Source organism: Ipomoea triloba, chromosome 12 (genome assembly GCF_003576645.1).
Source record: "Ipomoea triloba cultivar NCNSP0323 chromosome 12, ASM357664v1".
In the NCBI taxonomy this organism is placed as follows: Eukaryota; Viridiplantae; Streptophyta; class Magnoliopsida; order Solanales; family Convolvulaceae; genus Ipomoea; species Ipomoea triloba.
Window position 1 is genome coordinate 2,293,019 of NC_044927.1, and position 14,812 is coordinate 2,307,830.

The window sequence follows — 14,812 nt, forward strand, 5'->3', positions numbered from 1 at the left end:
TTGAACTTACCAGGATAGTTGGAAGCAGGAATGCAATCGTAGGTTGAATGTTTACGAAAGAAAGAAGGGTTGGGTACAAAAGAAGGAGAAGGGTTTTATACAAAACCCGGGTTTTTATAAGGAAACCCAATATTCCTAGTATCAATGAGATTTCCTAAAACAAATCTTGGCACATATCCTGAATTATCCCGGATAATTAGGAAGCTGAACTAATCAAAAAAAAAAATAAAAAATATATAATATATATATACTATATATATATATATATTATATATATCAGTCATGCCCGTGGTCTCGGCCCAGTGCCGAGGTCACGCCGCGAACGTGACCTCGGCGCTGGCCGAGGCCACGCCGCGTGGCTTCGGCCCCGTGCCGAAGTCACAACACCGTGATCAGGCACGGGGCTGAAGTCAGGATACCAAAAAAAAAAAAAAAAAAAAAAAAAAAAGAATGGTTCGAAGTAAACGTTTTATTTTATTCCAATAACATTCAAAGCCATCACGCACTATTACACTTCAAACTACTAACTCCTACTCAGGAATCTAGGTCTTCGAGGACTTGGGATACTCCACTGCCAAAGGAAGCTCATCATCAGGCACAAGGACGATGGCCATACTTTCCTCCACGGGAACTTGTTTCGGTTGCTTCACGGCATCCTTCTCTTCTTCCCCATCTGACGGAAGGGTTAGTGGATCCTCAAGGGTATCCCCAACTTCGTGCCCACGCTCCTTCCTCTGCTTCAACTTCTCACGTCTGGCCAGCTCCATCAAACGGAACGATCGGCGCCTCTTCGTCCCCGCACTTGTTCCAGCAGCACTTGCTCTCTTTGGACTCATGATGAACCCAGCTAAGCTAATGTAATGAGGTGGGTGAAAGGCACAGATTCTGAGGGGGTCCATATATACATACGAAGCCGGCCCATACAAGGAAACAAAATCGCAGGGAAATTAGGAAATATTCCACAAATCTGTGAAGTTTCCTTCCGGTAAAATTTCCTTCCAGAATTCAACATACCAAATCTTCTTCCACAAGTTCCAAGGCCGATCCATTCAAACACCGACTGATACTCCCTAACTACCTCAGCCATTCTCGCTAGCTAGGGAGTGGGGGGCTGGTGACAGGGTAATTGGGTACCCGACCCGGAACCGTTGTCATAACCAAGACAGTTGCCGCTCAAACTACCAAGACACCTCACTCCTCAACATCAATGCGCAACGGTCCAACTCCTCAGCATTGATGGCCAACGTTCAGCTCCTCAGCATTGATGACCGACGTTCAGCTCCTCAGCATTCAACACCTCAGGTATTGATGTCCAACGTTCAACTCCTCATCAATGCTCCGTTACTGAGCTGGAAGGAATAAAAGGACTCACAACCACGTAGTGGGGGGGGCTTCTTACGACACTTGAACTTAGACAATACATACTGAACTCACTTGTACACTGAGCACTACGCTCAATATTGTATTCAAACATTCAAATACTCAAATAATATACCGGTAAACACATTATTACCGTCAGGAGATATATATACAAGGGGAGTCTCAGGTAGAGTAGGATAGCTAGTCCTAACGTGACTCAAACTCAGAGAGTCCTAATACTCCCCCTCAAGCGCAGGGTAAACTACTAACCTGAAACTTGTCCCTAAGAAAAGAAAATCTAGGATTAGGCAAAGCTTTTGTAAAGATATCAGCTAATTGATCTTTTGTGGAAATAAAGTTAACCTGAATATCTCCATTGGCAACCCTATCTCTAACAAAGTGGTAGTCAATCTCCACGTGCTTAGTTCTTGCATGAAAAATTGGATTCGCACACATATAAGTAGCACCAAGATTGTCACACCATAATTTGGGAGTAAGGATGCCATCAATTTTGATCTCACGCAGCAAGGACATGATCCATATGACCTCAGCACAAACATCAGCCAAAGCTTTATACTCAGCTTCCGTGGATGATCTTGCAACTGTCTTCTGTTTCTTGCACACCCAAGAGATAAGATTGGTGCCAAGAAACACTGCATACCCACTAGTAGATTTACGGTCCTCGGGACAACCAGCCCAGTCAGAATCAGAGAAAGCATGAAGCTCTCTAGAATTTGACTGAGTTACACGCAAGCCGAATGAGAGGGTGTCTTTGACATACCTGAGCACTCGTTTTAGCTGCTCCCAGTGAGACAATGTTGGAGCATGCATATGTTGACACAATTGATTGACCGCAAAGGATAAGTCTGGCCGTGTAATTGTGAAATACTGGAGAGCACCAGCCAAACTCCTGTATTTCGTTGGATCTTCATATGAATCTGAATTAAGCAATGGAGCTTTCGATGTAGAAATAAGAGTGGCGAGAGGTTTACAATCAGTCATTCCAGCCCGTTTCAAGATGTCTGACATGTACCGCTGCTGAGAAAGAATAACACCATTGCTAGTTTTGACTAGCTCAATTCCAATAAAGAAACCAGGTTCACCAAGATCTCTAATTTTGAAAGCATTAGACAGTTTAGAGAGTAAATCAGACACTAGTAGCTCATCAGTCCCCATTACCAAAATGTCATCAACATATACTAAAAGATACACACATGCAGAACCACGAGAGTAATAGAATAATGACACATCAGTCTTTGAAGCTATAAACCAACAGAGAGTAAAAAAGTATGCAGCTGATTAAACCAAGCTCGTGGAGCTTGCTTTAAGCCATATAAGGAACGCCTCAACAGACAAACGTGATCAGGCAATTGAGCATCAGCATACCCGAGTGGTTGACGCATATAAACAGTCTCAGCCAAATCACCATTCAAAACTGAATATTGTATTGATTCAATTGAACAATTACAATGATGAGGAATATGAGATATATATACAAGGGGAGTCTCAGGTAGAGTAGGATAGCTAGTCCTAACGTGACTCAAACTCAGAGAGTCCTAATAGCCGATACTACACACTCCAAATTTTATTGTTCACAAACTAATCATTTTATAATGCGACAAAACATTTAGAGCATCTGACAGAGGGAGTTTTAAGGAAAAAAATACTACTTATACTCTTAAACTTTACTCTTTATTTTTATTTTCTCACACAAAAATTTGATGTTTACTCTCTACTATCATATCTTGTCATGTCAAGAAATAAAAGTGAGGGAGTAGAAAATTAGTGTTCAGATAGTAAAACTCGTTTTAAGGATACTTATTCAAAAGCAAAAATTGAATGAGTTTTTTTTTTTTTAATAGTCGGAGGTGGATTTTTTTTTTTTTTTTTGGTAAAAATTTGAACATGCTCCTACAATAAAAATCAAGTCAAAGTATTTAAGAAGTCTATGTTCTATGTGATAAAAAAAAAAAAGAATTTAGCGCATATACTTTAATTTTGTTTAATTTAGTTCATGTACTATTAAAATTTACACTCATAGAATTTTTCAGATTAAATTATGGGAAAATTAAAATTTTAATTCAAGTTATAAACTTACCCTTTGCACTATGTTTTCATTAAAGTGACGCTTTTGATTCTTTGATATACGTTAACAATTTTGTTAGAATTAGAATTTATAATTCTTTTATCATATATTTCAGTTGATCAAACTAGTGGTACAGCTTGTAGACACAAGGTCGCTCTAAGTGAATTGAACCAAGTGGCCTGCCTTCAAACGTCGTCGTACTTCCTAGTTTAATTTATGACTGCCACTTGTTTTTGTTGCTAATTAATTAAGCTACCATTCTAACCATTTAAAGACAAAAAAAAAATGGTAGCACATATAAATATGAGGGAATACATTAACTATTATTTATTCATAATTGAGAAAAAAAATATGATTTTCTAAAAACAAAATTTATTAGCTTATTATGTGCAAATTATACATATCAAATGGTGTTGACCCATTATTATAGTTCAGATATCTTCTCCATTTCATTTCATTATTTTGCTGTTCCATTTCTTGTCGTAATAAACTCTTCTTGTCTGAGAAATCTTAAGATAATTATTAATAATGACTTAACTTCTCAAAGTCAGTTACTTGTGAAGGCAAGACAAAGTTAGAAAATTAAAGAAATCTCTATCACCACCTTTCTCAGAAAGCAGTAACGATACATTTCTTGCAAGTAGAATGAGTATTAGCCAATAACCATATATGAGTGGGTGAAAACACATCATCTATATGTCATCAGCTTACCACGGCTTCAAAAGCTAAGTTAATTTAATAGTGAAGATAACTTTAATTTATTTCCTTATATTTGCGTAAACACATGACCTTGTCTAATAATACCATTGTTAGACCAAGCCCTTTCCACTACACCAATATGTATAGCTAGTAACAAAAATATAATTTTTTTCCATTATCTTTATAGAAGAGTCAGCTTTACGTACGTTTACGTTTTCATGACAGGATGTTTAACTTGATCCACAACCTATTGAAGCATTGAAGCTCTAACCCACCACCTCTCCACAACCTACAGGATGCTTAACTTGATCCACAACCTATTGAAGCACAAGAGTCAGTATCGCCCTCCATTGAAGCTCGAACCCACCACCTCCCGTATAAAGGGAAGGGTTTGATGTCACTGGACCACTGACTAGAGATCCACTACATAAACTTTCAAATTCTACTCTTTAATTTTTACTTTCTAATGTAGCAATGAATGATAAGTTATCTTCATCCTACAGGTCCCAATGAAAATATCAACATCAAAATTTTTAGTGACGAGTATAAGTTGGGAGTCCGCAAGTAATATTTTTCGATAAAACATGACATAAGAAGTATATATTAAACTGTTCCAATGACCGTGTAGTCTCGTGGCACGACATGACTCTGTTATGGGCATGAGTTGTGCTTCAGTAAGTTGAGAAAATAGCTAGTCATTAACAGATATTACATTGTAACAGAAATACTAAACTGTAAAATTTTGAGTAGTAAATGTAATTGTTGTTATTACAGGAATATAATACACAGTTTTAGTAGTGTTCTGAAACACGTTCATGCACGCGGCACAACTTCAAACAAATTCAAGCAAACCACACCTCGTACGGAGACATCTTAGACGATTATTAAGAATATATAAGAAACGGGATCAAGCTAAGTCCATCTTCTTTGTACCCGAACCTTGAGGCCATGTTTCATGTAGAGAATTATGGAGACATTAGGCGAAGCATCATGGTTTTCCACGGCGCGGACATGGTAGTTATGGATAATGGCGGCCGCCACGGCCTTCATCTGGGTAAACGCCACTTCTTTGCCGAGACAAGTCCTGGGCCCGGCGTTGAACGCCAAGAACTTGTAAGACGGCTCATGTTTGACCGTTCCACGCTCGGAAATCCACCTCTCGGGCTTGAACTCCCTCGCGTCTTTGCCCCATATGAACTGCATTCTCCCCATGGCGTACAGGGAAAACACTAACCTCGTATTGGGGCTCACTTTGTGGCCGCTGGGGAGAATGTCGGTGTGGAGGGGCGATTTGTGTTGGAAGGGGACCGGTGGGTATAGCCTTAAGGATTCGCAGAGGGCGGCGTGGAGATAGACGAGGTTTTTGAGGTCTTCTGATTTGAAAAGACGGAATTTGTGGGGGGATTTGACGGCGTTAGAAAGTTCGTCTCTTATGTTATTCTCAACTTCCGGGTGGGTTGAAACTAGCCAGATGAACCATGTCAGGGCGGAGCTCGTGGTGTCCCGGCCGGCGATCATGAGATTCAGAATCGTGTCTCTTAGGAACTTGTCGTTTTCGCCCTCGTTGTTGTTAATGTACGATGTTAAAAGATCGTGTCCGTCATCGTCAGACTGAGTGGGCCCTTCCGACGAAGAATTTTGCTTTACATCAAACTGTGTGAACCCTTGAGAATAGGAATTTTGCTTTTCATCAGACTGTGTGAATCCTTGAGACAATGAATTTTGCTTTTCATCAGACTGTGTAGGTCTTTGGGACGAGAAATTTTGCTTTTCTTCAGACTGTTTAGATTTTTGGGACGAGGGATTTTGCTTTTTGTGGGACAAGATTAGTTCCTGGCGTTTCATTGTGATGTACTTGCCGATAACTTGGTCGAGAATCTCGCAAGCTCGGCTCAATTTTTTCTCAGGGCCGATTCCGAGCCACTGCTGAAGCTTCCAGAGGCTTTCCGGGAGCAAATGCCGGATGAATATCACTTCCTCGGCGTCATCCATGGCTTTTGAGAACGGAACGTCGGGGAAATCGACGGACAGACATCCTGGATCGTAGCCCGTCACAAGCGTGCATGTCGTGTCAAACGTTAATCGCTGGAAAACGTCCTGCAAATCCACAACGCCGCCGCGCTCCGCCGCGAATTCAAGAACCGGGATCAGCCCTTTCTCCACCTTATTCCAGCTCGTCCTCACCAAAAACTTGTGAAACCTGTAGAAAATTGAAGTATAAACTCTCTGAACAGAAAGGTTGAAACTGATGTTCCAACAACTATTACTCCCTTTGTCCCATTTTATCTGTCATATTTACTATTCATGGTCAAACAAATTCTTTTTCTTTGTTTGTTTTATTTATTATTTTTAACTTATTTTTAAATTTAATTTTTTTATGTTTAATAGTATTTTTTAGTGTAGTTTCTAAATATATAAATTTTGTATATTAATACTAAACTTAATATTATGAAAAAAAATAATTAAAAATAACTTCAATCAAACATCGTTAACCGAACCAGACAAATACAACGAGACGAAGGGAGTATATTAGAGTGAGGTTTGTTGTTTTTTGTGACAAAATAAAACTGGTTGAAAAATATGGTTACTAAAAATCAGAAGTAACCTAAAGTTTTAAACTAATTAAACAGTCAAAAATCGAAAAATAAAAATATATATATAAAAAGATAAAAACACCCTTACTAAAAATAGAAAATGTCATGAGAATGATTAAAATTGTCTAAAAATAATAGTTTGAGATGCTAAATAGTAAAAATGATAGTTTGAAACTAAATCTCAGGTGGAATTAACTCATTATTATTATATATATATAAATAGATAGAGGACAGAAACCTCTGGTGAATGATCAAAGCCCTGGCAAGCTTTCTCTGGTTCTTCCACAGATCCAAATCCGAATTGAAAATCCCATCACCCAACACATCAAAGATCTTCTTGAACTCTTTCCCCTTTGGGAAATTCTCGAAATTCCCAGACATTATATAGTGAACATTTTGAGGATCCACGGTGGCAAGAATGTCCAGGTTGGTAAACCACGGGCCTTTGAGCAAGAAAGTGCCGCCATGCAGGGACAAAACCGCCGCACACCGGTTGTGAATCTTGTGAACATGCAAGAAAAGGCTTGGTAACATCCCAAGCAATGGCACCTTTAATGGTCGTCGCCGACATCCGTCTCGCAAAAACATGGAAATTGCAAGGCAAAAAAATGCCACAAAAATTTCAAAATAGTGTATGGAGGCCATGGCTCAAGTGATTGAAGTTGTCCTTGAAGTTTTCTCTAACAACCACTCTCTGCACCATATCAAATCATTATTTGTTGAGCTATAATATTATAATATATGTGTAATACTGTAATCTAACTATTAACTTAGATTTTTAGTTAATATGAAGTAGTACAGAATAATATTTACGGATAACAATTAGCTAGGCCGGTAGAACCCATACCCATCCTATGGGGATTTTGTGGGGACTGGTATCTCAACCTACAACTCAATTTTGGAATCACAAGTATAAAAATATAAATTAGATAAAAGTGGCCATAGTTTTTTTTTTTTTTTTTTTTTTTTTGGATAATCAACTTGAAAGGTTAGGTAAAAGTTGAAAACTAAAAAGTGAGTTGGTGAAGTTAAAAGATAAGAGATGATAAGTTAGTTTATTAAAATTATAAACATTTGGTAAACTTAGTTATTAAAGAAGCGAATAAATATCAAAAGACAAAATTAAACAAATTGAGTTTATAACATATTTTGAGTTTAAAATAAATTATAATTTCTATATAATAAGATTTGTCAAACAAAAACATGTTTAAGCAAAGAAATAATGGGTGTTGGGATTCTTTTTTTTTTTTCTTTAATCAAGAGATAAGATATTCTTTAAATAGTTACCATAATTTTAGAAAGGGCTTCATAATTAATGCCTAATTTTTTTTTTCACATCCTTATACTTTAAACATTTCTTTTATGCATAAAAATGGTTACTGTGTTCCATTTCATAAATTAGAAAATCGTCTCAAAATTGAAGTAAGGTGTATCATTATCAGAATAATAATTTGAAAAGATATATTATTATTATCAAAATAATAATAATAATAATTTTATTAAGTTTGATATGATCAAGAAAGTTACCGTAATATGAAGGCATGAAGTGGGCGCGAGCTGAGGATAGAGAGATGATGGAGTTTTGTCTGCAATATGAAGACATGAAGCAAAGAAATATGCAGGAGGCTAACTAGTTGACACTTATTTATATAGGATATATGGACTGATTATTTACTATAATTAAATTAATTAATTGATACGTATTGAATAAGTTTGCAATAATATAATGTTATTAATTAGGATTTATGGCATGGTGATCCAATTTAGTCAAATGATAATTGTTGAAGCATGTGCTTACATACATATCTGTTTAATTTGGTAAAGTCATATGGTAAACTTATCACACCAGTTATGGAAAAATTATTTTATTACTTTTCTATTAATTAAGTTTTATATTACTTGTGAAAATTACAAGTGTTTGAGAGGTTTTTTTTTTTTTTTAATAATTATTACAACCATGAATATTTTGAAGAACAAACACAATCAAATGAGAAATAATTTCATGAACATTTATTTGGTTTTATTTATTTATTTATTTGAAAAGATGTCTTTCAAAATATAATGTTGATAAAGAAAAATGTATGCAACATTTTAAAACACTTTTGGCAATATAGTTAGCTTATCAGCTAATTTTGGCTTGTTTGACCATTATTAGCTCTTTCACTTGGTTAAGCAATCAATATGAATGTTTGATTAATTAGCTTTTTGTAACGGCTTATTGCTCCAAAACGCTAAAATTCAAAGCAGTTTTTTTGATCAGCTTTTTGAGAAAGTCATTTTGCATGTAATCATCTATTAGCTAACAACTAATTTACCAAACATCTTTCTACAATCAGCTAATGCTATCAACTAGTCAAACTCACTAACCCAATCAACGAAAAACTATCAATTAACAACTATTTACTAAACACCCCTTGTTGATAAGAATTTTCATGTTTCATTCAATTTGTATATGCTATAAAATTCTATTAAATTAATTAAATTGACACCACTAATTTTAAAATTGGACTGCGCCCTGGCCTAAACGTAAAATAAATTAAACATTGTAAGCATGTGTGTGCATAATATATAAGAAGTTGTTTGAGGGAGAAAACTAAAGCACAATCTTAGTCGTCCATCTAATTAAATTTAATGGTTCTAAAGTAATGATGGAAGAAAATTGTGATGAAAATTTGATATTATTTCAATTTTAGAAGTGCATTTTTCAACACTATATAATGCAATTTGTAATTCTATACCATGCATTATGGCTAGGTTTAAAGTATAATGCAATTATGGTTATACTTTAATTTTAATATATAGTTTAGTTTTTTATATGGTTAAGTGTTTCACTTTTTAGTTTAGTTTATGATTTAATTTTGTGGTTTATAAAATTATATTACTAGAATGTCACCACATTATTTTTCTCAAATTACATAAGATCAATCAGATTTTTTTTTTTAATAAAGGGATGGTATTGGTTCATAAATTTCACGTAAAAATAGGTTATATATATATATAGTTATATATAGTTATCACTTTCTTTATGAATTGGTGCAATTGATTTACGTGTTGAAGTTCAATTATATTAAAGTAGGCAAAGTGTCTATAATACTTGCTTTCATCTAATGTGCCATATAATAGTAATAATATTCAACTTGGCTTCTTGCACTTAATATAAATCAATTAATTGGTAGTTGGTAGATAATACATGACATAATAACAATTGAAGGATCTGTCATCAACTTACCATTGCGCCAAAAACTAAGTTAATTTAATAGTAAAGATCTAACTTTATTTCCTTATATTTACGTAAACACGTGACCTTGTCTAATAATACCATTGTTAGGCCAAGCCCTTCCCACTACACCAATATGTATATCTAGTAGGAAAAGTATAACTTTTTTTTCCTTATCTTTGTATAATAGTCAGCTTTACGTTTACTTATTTATTTATTAACGAGGTAAACCCCACTCCTCACTATGTGAGTATGTGGGTAAAGCCCTCGCCCTGTGACCCTAGCCGGCAAAGAGCCACAAGGAGGTAAATCAGCCTAGGTTACCCATAGCTGACCGGCACAAACTCAAGGGCTTGAGGTTCGAACCCACGACCTCTCGGCTGCAGGTGTAACTCTCTTACCACTTGAGCTGCCCTTACGGGCGTCAGCTTTACGTTTACGTTTTCATGGCAGGATGCCTAACTTGACCCTCCAAGTCTCCGTCCAACGCTATAACACATAGTTACATACTGTTGCTTCTTAGCTTGTTTCATTTGATATGCTTGGTTTAATTACCTATTAATTAATAGTAATAAGGAGGATAAAATAGCTAGAGATGTACTACATAAAGTTTCAAATTCTACTCTTTCGTTTTTACTTTATGATGATGTGACAATAAATGATAAGTTATCTTCATCCTACACGTCACAAACAAAAATGTAAACATCAAAATTTTTAATGATGAGTATAAGTTGGGAGTCCGCAAGTAATATTTTTCAATAAAATATGACATAAGAAGTATATATTAAACTGTCCAAATGACCGAGTAGTCTTGTGACACGAAATGACTCTCCTATAAGAGATGTCATGAGTTGTGTTTCAGTAAGTTGAGAAAATATATAGCTAGTTATTAACAGATATTACATTGTAACCGAAATACTAAACTGTAAAATTTTGAGTAGTAAATGTAATTGTTGTTATTACAGGAATATAATACACAGTTTTAGCAGTGTTCTGAAACATGTTCATGCACAAACAAATTCAAGCAAATCACACCTCGTACGGAGACATCTTAGACGATTATTATTAAGAATATATAAGAAACGGGATCAAGCTAATAAGTCCATCTTCTTTGGACCCGAACCTTGAGACCATGTTTCATGTAGAGAATTATGGAGACATTAGGCGAAGCATCATGGTTTTCCACGGCGCGGACATGGTAGTTATGGATAATGGCGGCTGCCACGGCCTTCATCTGTGTAAACGCCACTTCTTTGCCCAGACAAGTCCTGGGCCCGGCGTTGAATGCCAGGAACTTGTAAGACGGCTCATGTTTGACCGTTCCACGCTCGGAAATCCACCTCTCTGGCTTGAACTCCTTCGCATCTTTGCCCCATATGAACTGCATTCGCGCCATGGCGTACAGGGAAAACATTAACCTCGTATTGGGGCTCACTTTGTGGCCGCTGGGGAGAATGTCTGTGTGGAGGGGCGATTTGTGTTGGAAGGGGACCGGTGGGTATAGCCTTAAGGATTCGCAGAGGGCGGCGTGGAGATAGACGAGGTTTTTTAACTCCTCTGATTTGAATAGACGGAATTTTTGGGGGTCGGCTTTAACGGCGTTAAAAAGTTCGTCTCTTATGTTCTTTTCCACTTCCGGGTGGGTTGAAACTAGCCAGATGAACCATGTCAGCGCGGAGCTCGTGGTGTCCCGGCCGGCGATCATTAGGTTCAGAATCGTGTCTCTTAGGAATTTGTCGTCAAATTTTAGCCCCATGGTTGTTTCCCCCTCGTTGTTGTTAATGTACGAGGTTAAAAGATCGTGTCCCTCTTCATCGGACTGTGTGGGCCCATGGGACGACGAATTTTGCTTTTCATCCGACTGTGTGAGGCCTTGAGACCAGGAATTTTGTTTTTTTATGGGCCCTTGAAACGAGAAATTTTGCTTTTCCTCAAACTGTGTAGGCCCTTGAGACGAAGAATTTTGCTTTTCCTCAGATTGTGCGGGTCCTTGGGATGAGGAATTTTGAGACTGTGTGGGTTCTTGGAGCGAAAGAGTTTGCTTTTTGTGGGGCAGGTTTAGTTCCTGGCGTTTCATTGTTATGTACTTGCCGATAACTTGGTCGAGAATCTCGCAAGCTCGGCTCAATTTTTTCTCCGGGCCGATTCCGAGCCACTGCTGGAGCTTCCAGAGGCTCTCCGGGAGCAAATGCCGGATGAATATCACTTCCTCGGCGTCATCCATGGCTTTTGAGAACGGAACGTCGGGGAAATCGATGGACAGACATCCTGGGTCGTACCCCGTAACAAGCGTGCATGTCGTGTCAAACGTTAACCGCTGGAAAACATCCTGCAAATCCACAACGCCGCCGCGCTCCGCCGCCAATTCAAGAACTGGGATCAGCCCTTTCTCCACCTTATTCCAGCTCGTCCTCACCAAATACCTGTGAAACCTGTAGAAAATTGAAGTATAAACTTTCAGAACAAAACATAACAGATTTGTGTTGAAACTGATGTTGCACCAACTATTAAATTATAGCAGATAACAATTATTATATGAATTAATTTCAACAGAGGTCTACTGTTTTTTTAGGTAAAATAAAATTGGTTAGAAAAATATGGTTATTAAAAATTAGGATTTACCTAAAGTCCTAAACTAATTAAACCAGTTAAAATTGAAAAATAAAAAAGAAAAGTATGAATAGGCAAAAATACTCTTACTAAGTATACGAAAAGTCATGAGAATAACTAAAATTGTCGCATATAGTGACTCTCCCATAAGAGTTCATGAAATCGAGTCTGAGGCGATTGACTCTTTGTGCTTTAAACAGGTTGAGAAAGTATAGATGAACATATACTACAGTATAATAGAGTTGTATTAAAAAATTTAAAATTGTCTAAAAAATAATAATTTGGGATGTTAAATGATAAAATTGATAGTCTGAAACTAAATTTGAAATTAACATAGGTTGAATTAACTCATTATTTTTATTTTATATATATAATATAAGATACAGGACAGAAACCACCTTTGGTGAATGATCAAAGCCCTGGCAAGTTTTCTCTGGTTCTTCCACAGATCCAAATCGGAATTGAAAATCCCATCACCCAACACATCAAAGATCTTCTTGAACTCTTTCCCCTTTGGGAAATTCTCGAAATTCCCAGACATTATATAGTGAACATTTTGAGGATCCACCGTGGCAAGAATGTCCATGTTGGTAAACCACGGGCCTTTGAGCAAGAAAGTGCCGCCATGCAGGGACAAAACCGCCGCACACCGGTCGTGAATCTTGTGAACATGCAAGAAAAGGCTCGGTAACATTCCAAACAATGGCACCTTTAATGGTCGCCTATATCCGTCTCGCATAAACACCCAAATTGCAAGGCAAAAAAATGCCACAAAAATTTCAAAATAGTCTATGGAGGCCATGGCTGAAGTGATTGAAGTTGTCCTTGAAGTTTTCTCTAGCTTCATGCACACTTTATAGAATTTAACTAAGCACGATAACAACCACTCTCTGCACCATATCAAATCATTATTTAATTTGCTTCTCCAAATTAAAAATAGAGCAATAGAATACTACGCAGTAATATTTATGGATAACCATTAGGCGGGTGGAACTGGCAAATTATTGTTTAGACGGTGGTCTTACAGAGTTGTGGGGATCACGCTTCAAAACGACGTCAGTGAATTTCATACGTTAGAATAATGTACATTATGTGTCAGAAACTCTGAGTAATGAATCTTGTAGGGTCATATAATGTACATTATGAGTTATAAAAAAATATATATTGCAGTGGATCGTGTGAAAAAGTAAAAATTTATGCAAAACGACATTGTTTTTAAAACGTGATTGACACAACCGTGTACATTGACCACAGTCCACACAATAACTATTGGATGAAACCCATACTCATCTTGTGGGGATTTTGTGGGGCTAGGTATCTCCACCTACAACTCAATTTTAGAATCACAAGTATAAAAATATAAATTAGATAAAGTTGTAGTCATAAGTTCCGTTTGGACAATCTACTTGAAAAGTTTGGTGAAAGTTGAAAACTAAAAAGTGAGTTGGTGAAGCTAAAAGATAAAAGATGATAAGCTAGTTGATTAAAATTATAAACGTTTGGTAAACTTAGTTATTAAAGAAGCCTATAAATATCAAAAGACAAAAATTAAACAAACAGAGTTTATAACTTATTTTGAATTTAAAATAAGTTATAATTTCTGTAATAAGATTTGCCAAACAAAACCAGTCTAAGCAAAGGAATAATGGATGGTGGGATTTTTTAAAAAAACAAGAGATAAGATATTCTTTAAATATACTTTAAATAGTTACCATAATTTTAGAAAGGGCTTCAATTAATGCCTTATTTTTAATTTTTTTTTCACATCCTTATACTTTAAACACTTCTTTTATACATAAAAATGATTACTGTGTTCCATTTCATAAATTAGAAAATCGTCTCAAAATTGAAGTAAGGTGTATCATTATCAGAATAATAATTTGAAAAGATATATTATTATCATAATAATAATAATAATAATAATAATGTTATTAAGTTTGATATGATCAAGAAAATTACCGTAATATGAAGACATGAAATGGGCGCGAGCTGAGAATAGAGAGATGATATGATGGAGTTTTGTCTGCAATATGAAAACATGAAGCAAAGAAACATGTAGGAGTCTAACTAGTTAATACTTATTTATATAGGATATATGGACTGACTATTCACTATAATTAAATTAATTAATTGATACGTATTGAATAAGTTTGCAATATAATGTTATTAATTAGGATTTATGGCATGGTGATCCAATTTAGTCAAATGAGCATTGTTGAAGCATATGCTTACATATCTGTTTAATTT

The 14,812-nt window shown here is 36.1% G+C and overlaps 2 protein-coding genes across 2 annotated transcripts; both read right to left on the minus strand.

The window, feature by feature from the left end:
* Nucleotides 1–4,865: 4,865 nt before the first annotated feature.
* On the minus strand, nt 4,866–8,331 carry LOC116000154 (alkane hydroxylase MAH1-like). Its single transcript, XM_031240187.1, has 3 exons — nt 8,266–8,331; nt 6,977–7,432; nt 4,866–6,344 (listed from the first exon to the last, which is right to left on the minus strand). The coding sequence occupies exons 2-3, from the start codon at nt 7,381–7,383 to the stop codon at nt 5,057–5,059; spliced, it is 1,695 nt and encodes a 564-aa protein (XP_031096047.1). The 5' UTR covers nt 7,384–7,432; nt 8,266–8,331; the 3' UTR covers nt 4,866–5,056.
* A 2,548-nt stretch (nt 8,332–10,879) lies between these two features.
* LOC115998291 (alkane hydroxylase MAH1-like) lies at nt 10,880–14,606 on the minus strand. The gene is made up of 3 exons (XM_031237824.1): nt 14,525–14,606; nt 12,964–13,455; nt 10,880–12,387 (listed from the first exon to the last, which is right to left on the minus strand). The coding sequence occupies exons 2-3, from the start codon at nt 13,410–13,412 to the stop codon at nt 11,049–11,051; spliced, it is 1,788 nt and encodes a 595-aa protein (XP_031093684.1). The 5' UTR covers nt 13,413–13,455; nt 14,525–14,606; the 3' UTR covers nt 10,880–11,048.
* Nucleotides 14,607–14,812: the final 206 nt, after the last annotated feature.

Bases quoted from the DNA above. Each gene is read 5' to 3' on its own strand.
- LOC116000154 (XM_031240187.1), bottom strand. From the start codon at position 7,383: ATGGCCTCCATACACTATTTTGAAATTTTTGTGGCATTTTTTTGCCTT. The intron at 6,345-6,976 runs GTTTCTGTCCTC...AATTTTCTACAG, and splicing joins GCTTTGATCATTCACCAGAG to GTTTCACAAGTTTTTGGTGA.
- LOC115998291 (XM_031237824.1), bottom strand. From the start codon at position 13,412: ATGAAGCTAGAGAAAACTTCAAGGACAACTTCAATCACTTCAGCCATG. The intron at 12,388-12,963 runs GTGGTTTCTGTC...AATTTTCTACAG, and splicing joins GCTTTGATCATTCACCAAAG to GTTTCACAGGTATTTGGTGA.